The following is a 15456-nucleotide window of genomic DNA, read 5'->3' as shown; positions in this document are numbered from 1 at the left end:
TGCTGAACCAGGTGATGAATATTTGGCTGCATCAAGTTGACATATACTACTATTCTTTCAGCACCACTATGGTAGCTGAGCCTCAGCTTCACTTCCAATCACAGACAATTCAGCACTGAAATGTTCTCTGGCAGCAGCAACATCATCTTGAACCCCAGCACAGTCTCCCCACTACCTCCTGTGAAGCTGTTATCCATGGCAGTAGCTTGCCCCCCCATGTCCCCCCCCGCCCCCAGATGAGCAGCAGGAGCCACCAGACAACTGAATAAGTGCCAGATGAGCTCGCCCTGCCCTGGCTGGGCAGCGATTGCCCCAGCCCAGCCCCACTTTTTCCCTCACTGTGGGGGGCCTTGATCTGCACCCCCACACCCCTTCCCTCCCCCATCCCCTTCCATCACACCAGACTTACCAGGTGCATACAGGTCTCCAAGTTGCTGGGCTGGTATCGGAAGTTGGACTGGTATTGGCCAATATGCCGCCTTAAAAATCAGCTATAGGTATTGGCCCCAAAAATCTATCAGTGCACCCCTAAATATTATATACCTGTCTAGAGTCCAGGAGTATAGATTGCAAACTCTTTGTAGGGCAAATTCAATTGTTTTATTGCTGTCAATTCCTATGTACACCTGTATCTTGTTCTCCATTTAAGTGCAGTTTCAGGACTCTGCTTAAGGCTGCTGTGCCCTTGCTGAGCTCAGTGTAAACACTTCTCATTTAAATGTACAGTGCTCTTAGTGTTGTAGTATCAGGAGGTCTGCAGTGGACTACCATTGCTCATTTTCAAGACTTCATAGCAGCCCCAATGTGCCTGTTAGATGCCATAAAAATGATGGGGAAATCACAGCTGTAAAACAAACTCACATCATTTTCACAGCTTCAGATAGCAGCCCTTTGACAGTTGCTTCCCTTTTGCTTTTCCTGGGATAGTCAGAGTATAGCTAATTACAAAGCAGATAGTTACAGTTACAATAGCTATGCAGTTAAGGAGTAAAATTAATTTATTAAAGTAGAGAGTGGAAGGGAAAGAAGCTGTGCACTTAAGTGTTTCTGCATTAACTCATAGGTAGATATTCAGAGTTTGTTACAATGCAAGCAATAGGCAAGAAATCAAGACAATATTATACAGTTAAGTGAGCTATACATTTATCTGGCATGCATATACATCAAGTATACTATACTACTAAATAAAGTATTTCATTATGGTGGGAAGGAAAATTTAATATTTTTGCTTCACTTCAAGAATGTACAGTATTCTGACTAAATCTGGCACACTAAACTCAGTGTTTACAAACGTTTTAACTTTTAAGGAGTTCAGATTAACATAATATCAAGTAACCCAATTTTTTTCTAGGTAGGTATGAGTTGATAATTAACTTCCTGTTAAATTATAATGCTGGGAAGTGTTTGAATACAATTTTGAAAAATATTACAGTACTATACAATGTGTTCTATTGAACAGGGTACATTAGTGTGCCACAGTTGTCAAACTACAGAGTTCCTTTGGAACATTTTTTTTACAAACTCAGCTTTAATGTTTCTGAGGTGCTTTGAAAGTTTCTGGCAAAATCAAGTGCTGTTTTTAATACTTGACTGTTTAAAGTGATTTCCTTATTTATTAATTCTACTTTAAAACTTCAGTCCATTTTCTTTTTAAGATGGTCCACCTGAAGCACTTATTGCAAATGGAAGTGCCACTGCTATGACAACACTGAATGATGACTTGGATATCTTTGGTCCAATGATCTCCAATCCTCTGCCAGCAGCTGCTGGCATTTCTGCTCAGGTACATTTTAGAAATATGTATATGCACATTAACGTCTACCACAGTCTCATTTATTGTATTTGTGAAACATGCCGGGTTAATATTCAGTGATTGCTATTGTCTGCCTTTTATAGATGTGTATATATAACAAGAAGAAAAGCTTCTCCACATGTTTTAAACCAGCTATGTGCAATGAAGAGAGCCTTGCCTTGCAGAGTTTAGTCTTTCACCTGAGTGTCAAAGGCGAGCCAGTTGTCTGTTTTTGTACTGTGGACATCTGTGCAATAAAAAGTAGTAAAAAAAACACCATCTATTTATATGTAGCCACTCAGCTGCTGTTTTATTTCAGCAGCTTGTGCTCCCTCTAGAGCTATAGTGGATTTTATCTAGTGAGCTTGATGTGAAAATCCCTCTCTTTGCCAGTCTGCTAAACTACTTAATTTCCCCCGTTTAGGGGGAAAAATGGATACAATTTAAGTGGATGTTTTTCTCTTGCTATTAAATTTAGTATGTTCAAGTTGCTGTTTAAGGATACTTTTATTTTTAATATGGTTTTGTAACATTTTTTTTCTTTTTCTATAAATACATTATTTTGCAAAGTTTTTAACTCTGTCCTGAGACCGTTACTACATCAGCTGACATCAGGAAAAAGCAATCATCTGAAAGTGAGAGTGACTCTTTGGAAGCAGAAGGTAGCAGGGGGAGAACAAAGGCACCTGCCGGTTCTGTGATGCATTGCTCTATCCTTCCATACCTCCCACCCCCTTGGAATTTAGAGAGGAATCACATGATCTAAGAAGCATCGAGGAATTGGGATACTGAGACCACATTCTATATTTATGTGGGAAACTTCTACCCCTCTTCAAAATGTTCAGTCGTTTGACATACTGCCAAACATTTCCAAAGGAGAACCATTGAGAAGGGGAAAAGAGTCATTAGCATTTAGCTCAGTGAACTTCAGTGGAATTTTGTGAAATGAAGGAAAAAGTACTTCTATAGATGTTTCTTTCTGTTGCATATTGCAAGCTTGCTGCAAAAAATGGAAGCATGGATGTTTCTCTAAGATAAAATTTTAGTACTTATATAATTGGACTCACTGGATAATCAAAATATAAGGTTGTCTGTACTAATTCACTCTACAACAGTTGCTTTTCTTCACCCTATTTTTCCCAAGTTCCTTCTCAAAAGTCAAGTCAAGGAAACAACAGGATTCATTTGTTCATGTGTAGAAATCTCTTTTCCTTAAACAGAGGAAGGCCAGAAAATGTGCCATGTAGCATTTCTGCGTCCTTTGTTGACAGGACCTTGGGCCTTTGTTGGATCCCCAGTATCCGCAGGAGACCACTGACAAGCGTGGATGGCAAAATGACTGCAACCTTCAGTAGAGTATCACTGAGGTGTGAATTAGTTTTCTGGAGCTACTACAATTTCAGATGGTGTCAAAAACGTCGAGAAAAGCTACCTGGGTGTGATTCTGCCTTTTAAGAGCTTTTTTAACATAGATCAACAGACTGAAAACAGAATGGATTAGTTTAATTTATTAAGGATTATGACTGAAAACAACATGAAAAACATACAACCATAATACTAATAAATTTAAGCAAAATAACAGAAATACAAATATAAGAAAATAGAACCAACCATTATAAAAACGTTATTAGTATAAATATAGTAGTAAATCGTATCATAAATCTATAAAAATTCTGTACATAGATCCACAACTGACACATTAAAATCAGATAGTGTTAAAATTTATCAATCATATCAACAGTAAAGGATATTCAACTCTAATCACTTCAGCCTTACAAACAAAAAATTGCAACTGTTTGCTGGGAGAGCCAGATTAGTTTCTCTCTGTTTGTTTGAAAAGTATATCAATTTCTGCAAGACGAGTGATAAATTGCTTCTCCTTATGTTGTTATATAAAGAACATTCTAAAGCATAATGAATAGTGTCTTCCAAAACTCCTAGACAGGCTGGGCAACATCTTTCAGCCCATGGAATAGGAAGTCTACATCCAGCCAAAACAGCTGTAAGCATCTGTTTGCTCCTAAATCTAGTCAAAGAGGATTGCCATGTATTGTTGAAATCCAGCTGTAAATAACTTTCTCCCCATGAATCTAATTTCCAAAGAGTATATAAAGGGGCAATACAAGTAGCCATAGCCACTGTAAAATCATTCTGTCTGGCAATATCTTGTAACCTCTGAAAAACCCAAACTTTTTCTGTGGGGGAGAAAGATCTTTCATTGTCTTTGACAGAGTGGATTAAATTGCCAAGTGGACAGCCTTTTTAAATCAACTTTTTGTTTGTGCTTCAGTTTTACGTTCTGAAGATGGGTACATTCTTGTTGGTTGGTATAATCATAAAAAAACGGAGACTTTAACTAACTAGAGGCCTTACATGTAGAAACTTTATTCCCTAAATAATTTACTTTTGCCTACAGTTTGTGTCGAGTAGTTGCATTAGGATAGTAGCTGAAATTTAATTAAATCTACAAAGCCATGTAAACTACGTAAAGTTTATTTTAATTACACAAACGAACCATAAATGTTTTGGAAACAAACTTTTCTTATCAAAATATGCTTCACATTTCCAACTGGTTTAGTGAGTAAAGGGGCTAGCTAGAGTCTGAGTTCAACTAAATATTTCACAATAGCCTGGAAATTTTTTGAATGTGAAACTGGAACGTGACTGGTACTTAAGAGACTAAGATAACCCAGAATCTTGACAATAAATAGTACCCATAAATTACTTGTACTGCTCTTCAAACATGAAGTGGTTGTTAATGAGTGTGTCTTTTTTTTCCACGATGGATGTGTAGTCATAAGTGTTCATAATTTGATAACTGAGCCAGTGAGAGCTTTGGTAGAGAGCATCTGTAAAATAAATGTTGGAGACCAGCAAGTTTGGCTTCGTGGAGGATCCTAACAAGATGCATAATTCTGTCTCTTGGAACCCCAGGCCAGATCTCAGATCCCAATCTCTTGCATTCTGTAGCTTAGCTCCTGGCTCCCTGCCAGGACTGGCTCTTATTTGACCTAGTGTGCCATAATTGTAAAGCATGGCCTCAAAGGTCATACATTTTACCCTTGGTTCATTCTTCATATATAGGGATCTATTTAAGGCACGCCAAGGCAAAGAAAAATCACAGGCCGCTCAGGTTGTCTGTCACAATTTTCATGGGCTTTTCGTGGTGAGCTCCCAGCTGATTGGCCAGGGGGGCCCTGCCCCTTACCACTGAGTGCTGGTCCTCACACAGCCCTAACCCTTGCTGCTGACTGGCTGCCTTTTCACGCAACCCTGCCCCTCATTGCTGATTGGCAGAGAAGGGTGGGGCCCCATGAAAGGCAGCCCTCTCAGCCAATCAGTGGCTGAGGGAAGAGGGGCAACTGCCATCTTAGCTGTTCCCCTTTGTGCCAGTGGCTCTCTCCCCCCCACCCCACTCCCCTCATTGGGGAGTCAGCATTTTATTTTAGTAAGCGGGGGGGTTTCCAGCAATTCCATGCAAAATCACAGAAACTGCAGTTTTTCACAGTACTGGTAGAAATCACTGTTTTTTTGCAATGTTCACAAAAATCGCAAAACCACAATTTGAGTAGCTAAGCACACAGCCTGGAACTCAAACAATTTTATAGAGCTTTCTGACTTAATTATATTTGTTTTTAGGTTAGGGATTTGCAGCCAGTATGATGCAGCACCCTGGGGTGCCTTGAGATGCCTTCAATCTCAAGGCACACAATGTTAGCACTGTTAGGTGTGCAAACAGGATTTATGAGATTAAACGCAGAAATTTGTAATAGGAATCCATAGTGTCAAAAACTTTCAGACTTGTTATGGTCTTTCTGAGTTCTTTGCAACAGAAATGTTACTCTATTTTTTTCTGTAAAAATAAATATATAAATAAGTGAAACCTAAGACCTGGCATTTTTTCAAGGGGGCGACTTCAGTCTAAAAAAGGCTGGGAAGCTGAGTTAAATGGTTATAGAGATTATAATTAAGTTGAAGTCTTCTTTCAGTTTACTGCAAAAATGTTTTCACTTTAAACATGTTTGTTTTTAAAAAGAAAGAAGATCATTTAGACAACAAAACAACACACCCCAATCTAAACATTAAAAAATTCATTTTTAATGAACCCTGGCTGAAAGACTGGGGTCAAAGAATAAGAAAATTTAGGCTGCATAAAAGATCCTTGTATGCCTCATTAGCTGCAAACATTGTACTGGATTCCTTACACTCATCAGCATGTTCCATGGTATCTGACATAGTTGTTTGCTGACATCTTTGTCTCCATTTGTGGAAGGTAGATGTATAATTAAATATCAGCCTTTGACCTGAAAATGTTAGGGCAGAAAACCAATAAGGGAATAAATTAGAAAATCTCTTGCAGAAGTAGCTTTCATATGTATGCTGTCTACAAGGTGAAATTCCATCAGTGATGTTTGTTCACTCAAAATGTAGTGATTTTAATTTTTGCAAAGTAAGCTGCATCTGTGTCACTGCTATGGTATTTTACCTGCTAATCATTTTATCTATAGCATTAGTATCTGCATTAGTTCAACTTAACTTTTTAGCAGCTAGGGTATATATTCCTACACTGCACTACTTCACTGTTCTTCTAGATGTTGTGTGTCTTTACTTGTAATGTACACTGGGATGCCTGCAGAAATTCTGGAGTTGATGCCAAATCTATGAACTCAATTCTTCTGGTATCCATTAGCTTTGCCAGGAGCACTTTTGAATCGTTGTTAGGTTGCATACAGTGCTGAGCAGCATAGTGACAACAGTCATTAATACAAGTGATGCACTTCTAGTTGTGCAGGTCAATGGATTTGGCTGCAGTTTCCTAAATTGTTGATGGCATGAAAATATGGCTAATTAAGAGCCATATTAAGAGCAGCAAGAGAATTAAACTGTACAGTTACTTCTGCAGAAATGTTTAGCTGGAGCACCTTTACAAACTGGAACAGTGCTTATCTTACCAATTAGCAGTGACTCATTGAGGAAGATGTAGTGATATAGAATCTAGGCTGTGCCAGTGCCCAAAAAGCAGATTTGTGATTGTTTCTGAAATCAGATTCTAGGAGCAGTTAATTTGTCATGTGTTGCGGAAATTCTGTAGACTGTATTTGGTTATCCCAAAGTAAATTGAAGGTGCAAACACTGTTCTGGACTGAATTTCCAACAAGTACTCTTAGAAGGCAGGATTCTGGATTGAAATTTTCTATAATCATTTTATTCACCAAGGGCTTCTGCCATCAGTAGACATGGAGAACACCTTTCCAAATATAACTAGAGCATCATCACAAGTGTGTATATGTATGCTTATTGGAAGAAACACCATAATCATCCTTAAGAATGCTTATCAGAGTACTAATTGGCTTTCAGGACCAAGAAATTAGCATTCACCCATTAATAAACGTCTCTAGCTCATTAGAGTTTTCTGAAACGAGGGTGGGGGAGGTAACATGCAGAGCCCAGAAGACAACTAACCTTCCTGTAAGAACCACAATTTATTAAAACCATGGAGAGAGGCTATCCTACATGGGATTTGCAGCGAGAGAGAGTAACTGGATAGTCACAGATAAAGTTTTCATTTCCTATCTGAGAGAATAATTGGCTTCATTCACCAGTTTTAATTTGTACCCCATGCAGTCTGTAAGCTTCTTAGTGCAGCTCCAAGACACAGTAATGTTGTTGATCTGGAAAAAGAGGTAAACTGTAAGCATCTGGAAAGATGAAGGTGAGAATCTTGTGTTTGGAGGTGGTAGAACACAGTGAGTGGGGCATTTGTTTGGTTGGTTTTCTCTCTTTAGGTCATATAGTTGGGTCATAGGCTCAATCCAGAACACTAGGAAATACAAATTTAATTTTTTTGGTCTCAATAAGCAGAGTCTGGCTATGACCTTTGGGTTTGAAGCAGTTGTGTGACTGCTTAATCAGTCCATGTTATTGAGAGGCTCAAGCTGAGCAGGAAGGTATAAACACAAAAGTCAGCTATTTTTGTGGTAAGTTCAGCAAACAGAAAAATTTTGAAGGGGCTTGTTTATAAAAGTACAGGTTGGATGTGATGGAAGAAAAGATTCTTGGATTGGAAGGACATCTTCAGCCACTAATGGAGCATGAGAAAAGCTGAGGAGTTCTTAAGGTTTGGCATTTTATAACTACCAGATGCAAGAAGAAGATTATTGGTAGAGAAGTAGATAAAGTTGGGCAGTCTGGCAGAAGAGGGCTAGGAAGAATCCTGTGCAGATTAAAAATCATTTTCACAGTAGAAAACTGCAGACTGTTTCTTAGCTGGTTGATTGGAACTCAGAACTGTGTAAGATGCTTCTGGAAGGCTGCTCTGCCCAATTTATAAGAAGCTCCAGCATGTCTTCAAAGAAATTAACTATCCAAGGGAGACAAATGTTCCTTCCTGGAGATTCTGTAATAATAAATATGGAAAAACCGTACTTCAAGGAGCAGGTGGGATACAGGGTACAGTGCTGGATTTTGGTATAGACACAACATACTGCTATCTGGAAGCCGATAGACAAGGATTCCCCTGGTGACTGCATGTATCAACACTACTAATGATGCTGTGTTCCAGGATATCGTGAAGATAATAGAAGTCTAATAGGACCTCAGAAGGATGTTGAAGGTGTGAAATATGTCCAAGTGACTTTTCTCATAGAGTCCTTTTGTCGTACTAGTGAAGGAAGACTGAAAGCAAAATATTCTGGAAATGCACTGCTGGCTGAATAAATAGTGTAGGGTTGAGGGTTTGGTTCTGTGGAACATTGGTCTACCATCTGTGTGTGGAGGCTTTACATGGCTTCCATCTCAGTAGAAGGAACCAGTCGTCTTAGGAGTGGGCTGACTAGAACGTCACACACACCTTGTAGCAAAACAGAAAGGTGAGAAGATGAAACTACTGAACACTTCTTGAGCACATCATGCAGTTGAGAACAAGCTAGCTAGAACACCAAAGGATATGATGAGAATGTATGTGTTGCTTGTCAGTCGGTGCCAGAAGCCTGGGAAATGAGAGGAGTTGTAATTGCCCACTTATAAGCATAAATTTCAAGTAGTTGGGCTTCCTGAAACCCGGCTATGATGGTTTGCATGATTTTAAACATTAAAATAAATTGTTTAATTTCTGTAGGAAGAAATTGTGGAGCAAAAAGGGGAAGGAAATATCATTGGCAGAAATGGCGTTACTTGTTTCCTTTTAACTGACAGCTCTGAAGAAAGTGACTTTTTTTTTTTTCCAGTGATTAGGGATCAATATATTAATAGATAAGCAGAATATTACCCCATTTGTTCAACTGGTTTCTTCCCAAAAAATATATCACACTGGAGAAGAGAACAACCAGCTTAATCATCTGCTTATGACTGGGCGGGGGGGTAGCGGGAAGGAAAGAACTTTATCATGGGGCACTTTCAGAATATCACTTTCAGATTGTGTTGTTAGTGTTAAAACATTCTTGTTTTTCCTAAGTAATCTTAAAAAAGTATAACATCTAACATGGGCAGAAACCGTCAAACCTTGTCTTGACAATAAAGAGGAATTCATGTTAGAACTTCAAAAATTAAGTGGTAGTTGAGACACAGATGATTGAGTTGCCTGAATTCACCCCTGCCCCACGCACAGATCTGGGGGGGTGCGTGTTCCCCCCTGCCCTCCAGGGTATGCACACCATGGCGGGGATCTAGCCCCCCCAAGTCTGCAGGGGGGGAGGGGTGCAGGAGGCTTTGCTCTGCTGTAGCAGCCTCTTCCCTCCTACCTAGGTCCCTGGACCCGTAGCCCTGGCAGGTGGGGACCCCTCCAGCAGGGCAGGGGCTGTGAGTGGGGGGGGTGAGGGGCACCAGCAAGGCTGTGGAGTGGGGTGACAGGCACAAGTAGGGCCAGGGGGCTGTGGGAGTGGGGAGTGAGGGGTACCAGCAGGCCGGGGGGGTGGGCTTTGATTTGAATCATGGATTTGGGGGGTTTTATCAGAGAATTTGTGATTTTTATTATCAGGGAAAACTAGGATCCCTGGTGGTGATATAGATGCATAGATTCCCCTGTATTTTAATGTTAATTTCCCAAAGCTGAAAACAATTATCGGTTACATCAGTTGAGAGAGAGGCTCTAACTGCCTTACCTTAGAGCCTCAGAAAAATGCAAGTGTTAATGAGAATTTACTTTTAGATTTTACGAGATAACCAAAGAAGGCACAACCTTACAATTGAGAGAGAAGGGTATACTGTTTAAGAAACCAAACTAATACTGGGGGGAGGGGGTGGAAAAGAGGGTAAGTTGTTACTAACAGGTATTAATCAAAAGCTAATAATGGTAGGAAATAGATAAGGAAAGCAAAAGGAGACTAATAAAATTCTATGGAAACAAAAATCAAGAAAAATAAGGAATTTTAAATATATTTCTGGTGTAAAATCAATACTAACAATGGAAATTGTAGTATTATAAGCAATAATGGAGAAAATATCGAAGCATTCATTAAATATTTCTGTTCTATATTTGGAAAATAACTAGATGATGGTGATGAAATATTTTCCACTCCAACAGTAGGCAAAGAGAATGTTAAACAGCAGCTACTAAAGGTAGATATATGGACTTGCCAATTCTAAAAATAACTTGCCTCAAGAAATTTAAATGAGTTGTATGAAAAGCTCTCTGGACTTCTAACATTAATTTCTTTCAGTAAGCCATGGAATTGTAAGAGCTTCTAGATGACTGGAAGAATACTAATATGGAAAAAAAGTAAGAAAAGACAACCTAGCTAATTATAGATCTATTAGCTTGACATTGATCTGACATAAAATAATGGAATGGCTGATGCAGGACTTGATTAATCAGGAATTAAATGAGGGAAATGTAATTAATACCATTCAACATGAACTTATGGAAAACAGATCATGTCAAATTCACTTAATCTTCTTTTTGAGAGTACAAATTTGGTTGATAGCAGTAATGGTGTTGATATAATAGACTTCTGTAAGGCATTTGACTTGGTATCACACATTTTGATTAAGCAAGGACAAGATTGAAGTGAATTAAAAACTGTAGGTTTCAAGCTTTGATTTGAATGGATTAAAATAGGCAGCAAGCATGGCCTGCATTCTTTGCGTGCATCTACCTTACCAAGATAGTCTTATAAGTGATCTGCATTATTTATTCTGCTAAATGGAATACTAAACATGAGATTTCCATCTAGTGTATGATTTTACTAGAAACATATATGGATCAGTTCTTGACCCTGTATTTTAACATTTTTTATCCGTGATTTGGAAGACAAGATGAATAGTCACAGATTTAAAGTTTGTAGATGAGCCAGAGACTGGGAGACTGAAGAGGACAGTCCACATTTTAATATAGCCCAAAATTAAGATATTCTTAGAAAATAAGCATGCAGGCCATGCTTTCAGGATGAGTTGGAGGGGAAACTAGTGAATTCTAAAAGGAACCTGGGGAGATGATGCATAATCAGCCAAACACTGAGTGCAGTGATGTGGACAAAAGGGCAATTGGCTGTGTAAACAGGAATTGAAAGGAGGGGTCATGGGACAGTCCAAGCCCAGCGGCAGCAGAGCCACCTGTCCATACCCCTGGATGAGCTACTGGACTTGGACTGAGCCACAACCAGGGCTGCTGTTCCCTGCTGCCCTGCTTTCCCCCCCCCCCGCGACCTGATGTGGCAGGGAGCAGAGAAGCCGTGCAGGGGTCTCCTCACCCACCACTGCTCACTCACCCCGCATTGCCCTGGTGATGTGCCTCCTGCACATGGGGCTGCACTGAGGGCAGTGTTGCAGGGCTGTGCCCCTCAAACCAGCAACAGGCACAGGAGGCACATCACCGGGGTGAGCAGCGGCGGGCAAGGAGATCCCCGCACAGCTTCTCTGCTCAGTAGGGAGCAGTGGCGAGTGAGCCTGCTGTTCCCTGCCACACCATGGTGTGCACCTCCAGCAGGGCTGGGTGCTACCTCTGGCTGGGAGAGTGAGGGCTGGGGAGGCATGAGTAGGGCCAGGGGCTGGGCTGGCTGTGCGGCCATGGAAAACCGTGGTTACACAATATTAACTGTGAATACTCAAAACCATGGTTGACAAGGAAAACCTGTACTGTTCTGTGTTATGGGGCTAGCAAACTATAAGTTTAGGTAGGGCAACTTTTTCCAAAGGTCCTGAATGATTGAGGAGCTTAAGTCCCACTTTCAAAAGCATCATAAACATTCATGAAAGCACATTGCAGAGTCCAAGCATCATTAATTTGCATTGTGGTTTCATAAATGCTTTAGTTTAGGCACTTTGGGAAATGTTGCCTCAAATACTTTTCCCTCCGAAGGACTGAACTCTGTTTTTAAATGTAGTCCAGACTGAGTGCTAGCAAAGGTCTAGACAAGAAAAGAAGTTTTGACATTTGAGAATTTTCTTTCTAGAGAAGTGCTTGTTGGCATCACTTGTTTCTTTGAAGTATGTGCAGAGATCATTTATATAGCACCAGTTTTGGAAAAGAGAGATTCTGTGTTGTAATACTGTTCAATATATAAGATTTAATAATAAATTTGTTTGGGTAATGCAGGGGTGCTCAACCCCCAGCCTATGGGCCAGATGTGGCTCATGGTGCTATGTCATTTGGCCCATAAGTGGGCCATGGCTTTGCACCCTAGATCAGGTGGAGGACCTGAATCCTGATGTAGGGGTGTGCAGGGCTGGTATGGGGTCTCCAGGGCCCAGTCTAACCCATGGACCAACCCCCCCCACCATTCATTTTGTTCTCAGGACCCGAACTTTTGGCATTACCAGTATGGTGCATAAATTAAAGATTTACATCTACATTTTTCAGATGCAGTTTTAAAATAATGTGAAACCATAAACAATTAAGTATCAGAGTTAAGAAGAGGAATAAATTAATCTGGACTGTAATTTAAATGTTCTGCCAACGTAAGCTGAATCTTTCCTGTGCTGTCAAACATTGCCTAGAGTTGGAACTGAGGTTTTTACCATCCCTGTCTATATAAATACCACTGTCCAAATTCATTTACTTTCATTTTTATTTCCAAATACAGCGTGGTTATTTTTTTTAATGAGAGAAAAAAATGGGTTGCTATCTCGATTCATGCTTTGGTGACTTTAGTCCATAAAAAATTTAAGAAACATTTCTAGCATCAGAGGTTATGCCGCTTATTAGGCAGTGGCTACTGAAGCATTTTGTCTGTGAATTTGTTTGGGTGCAAGTGTGCATAAGACAATAAATAAATTGATACTTTTTGGGTATGTTGGAAAACGTATTTTGAGAATTTGAGCATGAAACAGTGTATCTAGCAAAATAGTGAAATTCAACAAACTTGATAAGCTGTCTTGGATTTCTGTGTGCGTGATGGTTTAACTGATCTGAGAAATAATCAAACAGCTAACAAAAATATTTTTCACAAAGAAATTGTAATATGCCTTTGGTGAGCAAGACTGTTTGAATATGAATGCTTTTTTAAAGGTGTGGACATGTAATGATTACCCTGGTGTAAACAAGAAGTGGACACAACATATACTCATGTTGATGTAACTTATTTGAATCTGGTGTAGAACTACTCTAGGACAGCAGTTGGCAACCTTTTAAAGCTGTGGGCCAGATTGCCTGCTTCTGATCCATGTTGTGTCAAGCACTGGGACCCAGTACCTTTTCCTTGCGGTGGTATGAGGACAGTTATGCCTGCCATTGAATGCCACTGAAGCCCCATGTCCACGAGCTGGATCAAATGGCTTCATGGGCCATAGGTTGCTGACCCTGCCCTAGGAGAAACCAGTGCTGAAATTTACATGTGGGTTGAAATTTTGCTAGTATAAATGTTGTGTGTCTGTATTTGATCCCAGGATAGAGGTTTGCTTTAGACAGACCAGATATTACTGTAAGAAGCTGCAGAGTACCATACTGGGTCAGACCAGTGGTCCATCTAGCTTAGTCCTATCTCTGACAGTGGCAGAAGTAAATGCTTTAGAATTACAGCATTGAACCAGGCATATCTAGAGTGATTTGTTTTCTATTCATTACCCTCCCTGACCTCCATCATTGGTGGTTTAGAGATGCCAGAGGAAACATCTCCAATCAGACTATTCTACAACATCTTCTAACAGAACTATTATTAATTTGGACTAGTCTCTTTTTGAACCTGGCTGTGCTATCTGCCTCTACCACCTGTGGCATTAAGTTCCACAAATTAACTACATGCTGCATAAAAATATTTTTTCTTAATAGTTTTGAACCTGTCTCCTGCTAATTTCAGTGCATATCCCCTAGTTCTAGTATTCTGGGTCTTGATGAACAAGAGTTCTGTATTCACTTTGTCCACAGCCTTCATAATTTTATAGACCTCGATCATATTCTCCCTCAGCTTTTTCCTTTCCCTAGGCTTTTTAGTCTCCTGATAATCTATGCTCATCTTGGTTGGCCTTACTTGTACTTTTTCTAATTCTACTTCATCCTTTCTGTGATGTGGAGATCAGAACAACACACAGTATTCAAGATGTGGGTGCATCATGGATTTCTGTAGTGTCATGATGATGATGATTTCCATTTTGGTTTTAGTTCCTTTTATAACAATGCCTAAGATTTTATTGGCATTTTTGGTCACCATTGCACATTGAAATTACATTTATAGAGTACTGTCTGCAGTGCAGCAGTCTTTTTCCAGAGTCATAACAGTGAAGTGTGTGTGTGGGGGTGTGTGTAGATATATAGATATAGGGGGTGTGTGTATATAGATATATAGGGGGGTGTGTGTGTGTGTGTGTGTATGTATACACACACACACACATATACAGAGAGAGAGAGGTGTGTGTGTAGATGTATAGAGAGAGCGTGTGTGTGTATATAGATAGATAGATATACACACACACACACCTCTCTCTCTCTCTCTCGATATAGATATAGATATAGATATATAGAGAGAGCGTGTGTGTAGATATATATATATATATATATAGAGAGAGAGAGAGCGTGTGTGTGTGTGTGTGTGTGTGTGTATAGATATAGAGAGTGTGTGTGTGTGTGTATAGATATAGAGAGTGTGTGTGTGTGTATAGATATAGAGAGAGAGAGAGAGATATATGGGGGTGTAGATTTATATAGATAGATATATAGGGGTGTGTGTATAGATGTAGATATATAGGGGGGTGTATAGATCTATATATATCTGTGTGAATAGATATAGATATATATATAGGGGTGCACAGATCTATATATATCTGTGTGTGTGTATAGATAGAGATATAGATAGAGGGGTGTGTGTATAGAGATATAGATAGAGGGGGTGTGTGTGTGTATAGAGATATAGATAGAGGGGGTGTGTGTGTGTATAGAGATAGAGATATAGATAGAGGGGTGTGTGTGTGTATAGAGATATAGATATATATATAGAGGGGGGTGTGTGTATAGAGATATAGATGGGGTGTGTGTGTGTATAGATATAGATATATAGAGATATAGATAGGGGGTGTGCATAGATATAGATATATAGAGGGGTGTGTGTGTATAGAGATGTAGAGATATATAGGGGGTGTGTAGAGATATAGATAGAGGGGGATGTATAGATATAGAAATATATAGGGGGTGTGTATAGATCTATATATATCTATGTGTATAGATATCGATATATGGGGGGGTGTGCGTATAGAGATATAGATAGAGGGGTGTGTGTGTATAGATATAGATATATAGA

At 39.6% G+C, this 15456-nt stretch overlaps 1 protein-coding gene across 1 annotated transcript in view; it reads left to right on the top strand.

Moving 5' to 3' along the window:
- SMAP1 (small ArfGAP 1) overlaps nt 1-15456 on the top strand; it is a 177408-nt gene that overhangs the window by 144726 nt on the left and 17226 nt on the right. The window contains exon 8 of the mRNA XM_006016647.1: nt 1656-1783. Coding sequence (XP_006016709.1) covers nt 1656-1783 — 128 coding nt within the window. The remainder of the gene's footprint in view (nt 1-1655; nt 1784-15456) is intronic.

This window comes from Alligator sinensis, unplaced genomic scaffold (genome assembly GCF_000455745.1).
Source record: "Alligator sinensis unplaced genomic scaffold, ASM45574v1 scaffold499_1, whole genome shotgun sequence".
NCBI classification, from domain to species: domain Eukaryota; kingdom Metazoa; phylum Chordata; order Crocodylia; family Alligatoridae; genus Alligator; species Alligator sinensis.
This window is presented reverse-complemented; position numbering and strand designations above follow the sequence as displayed.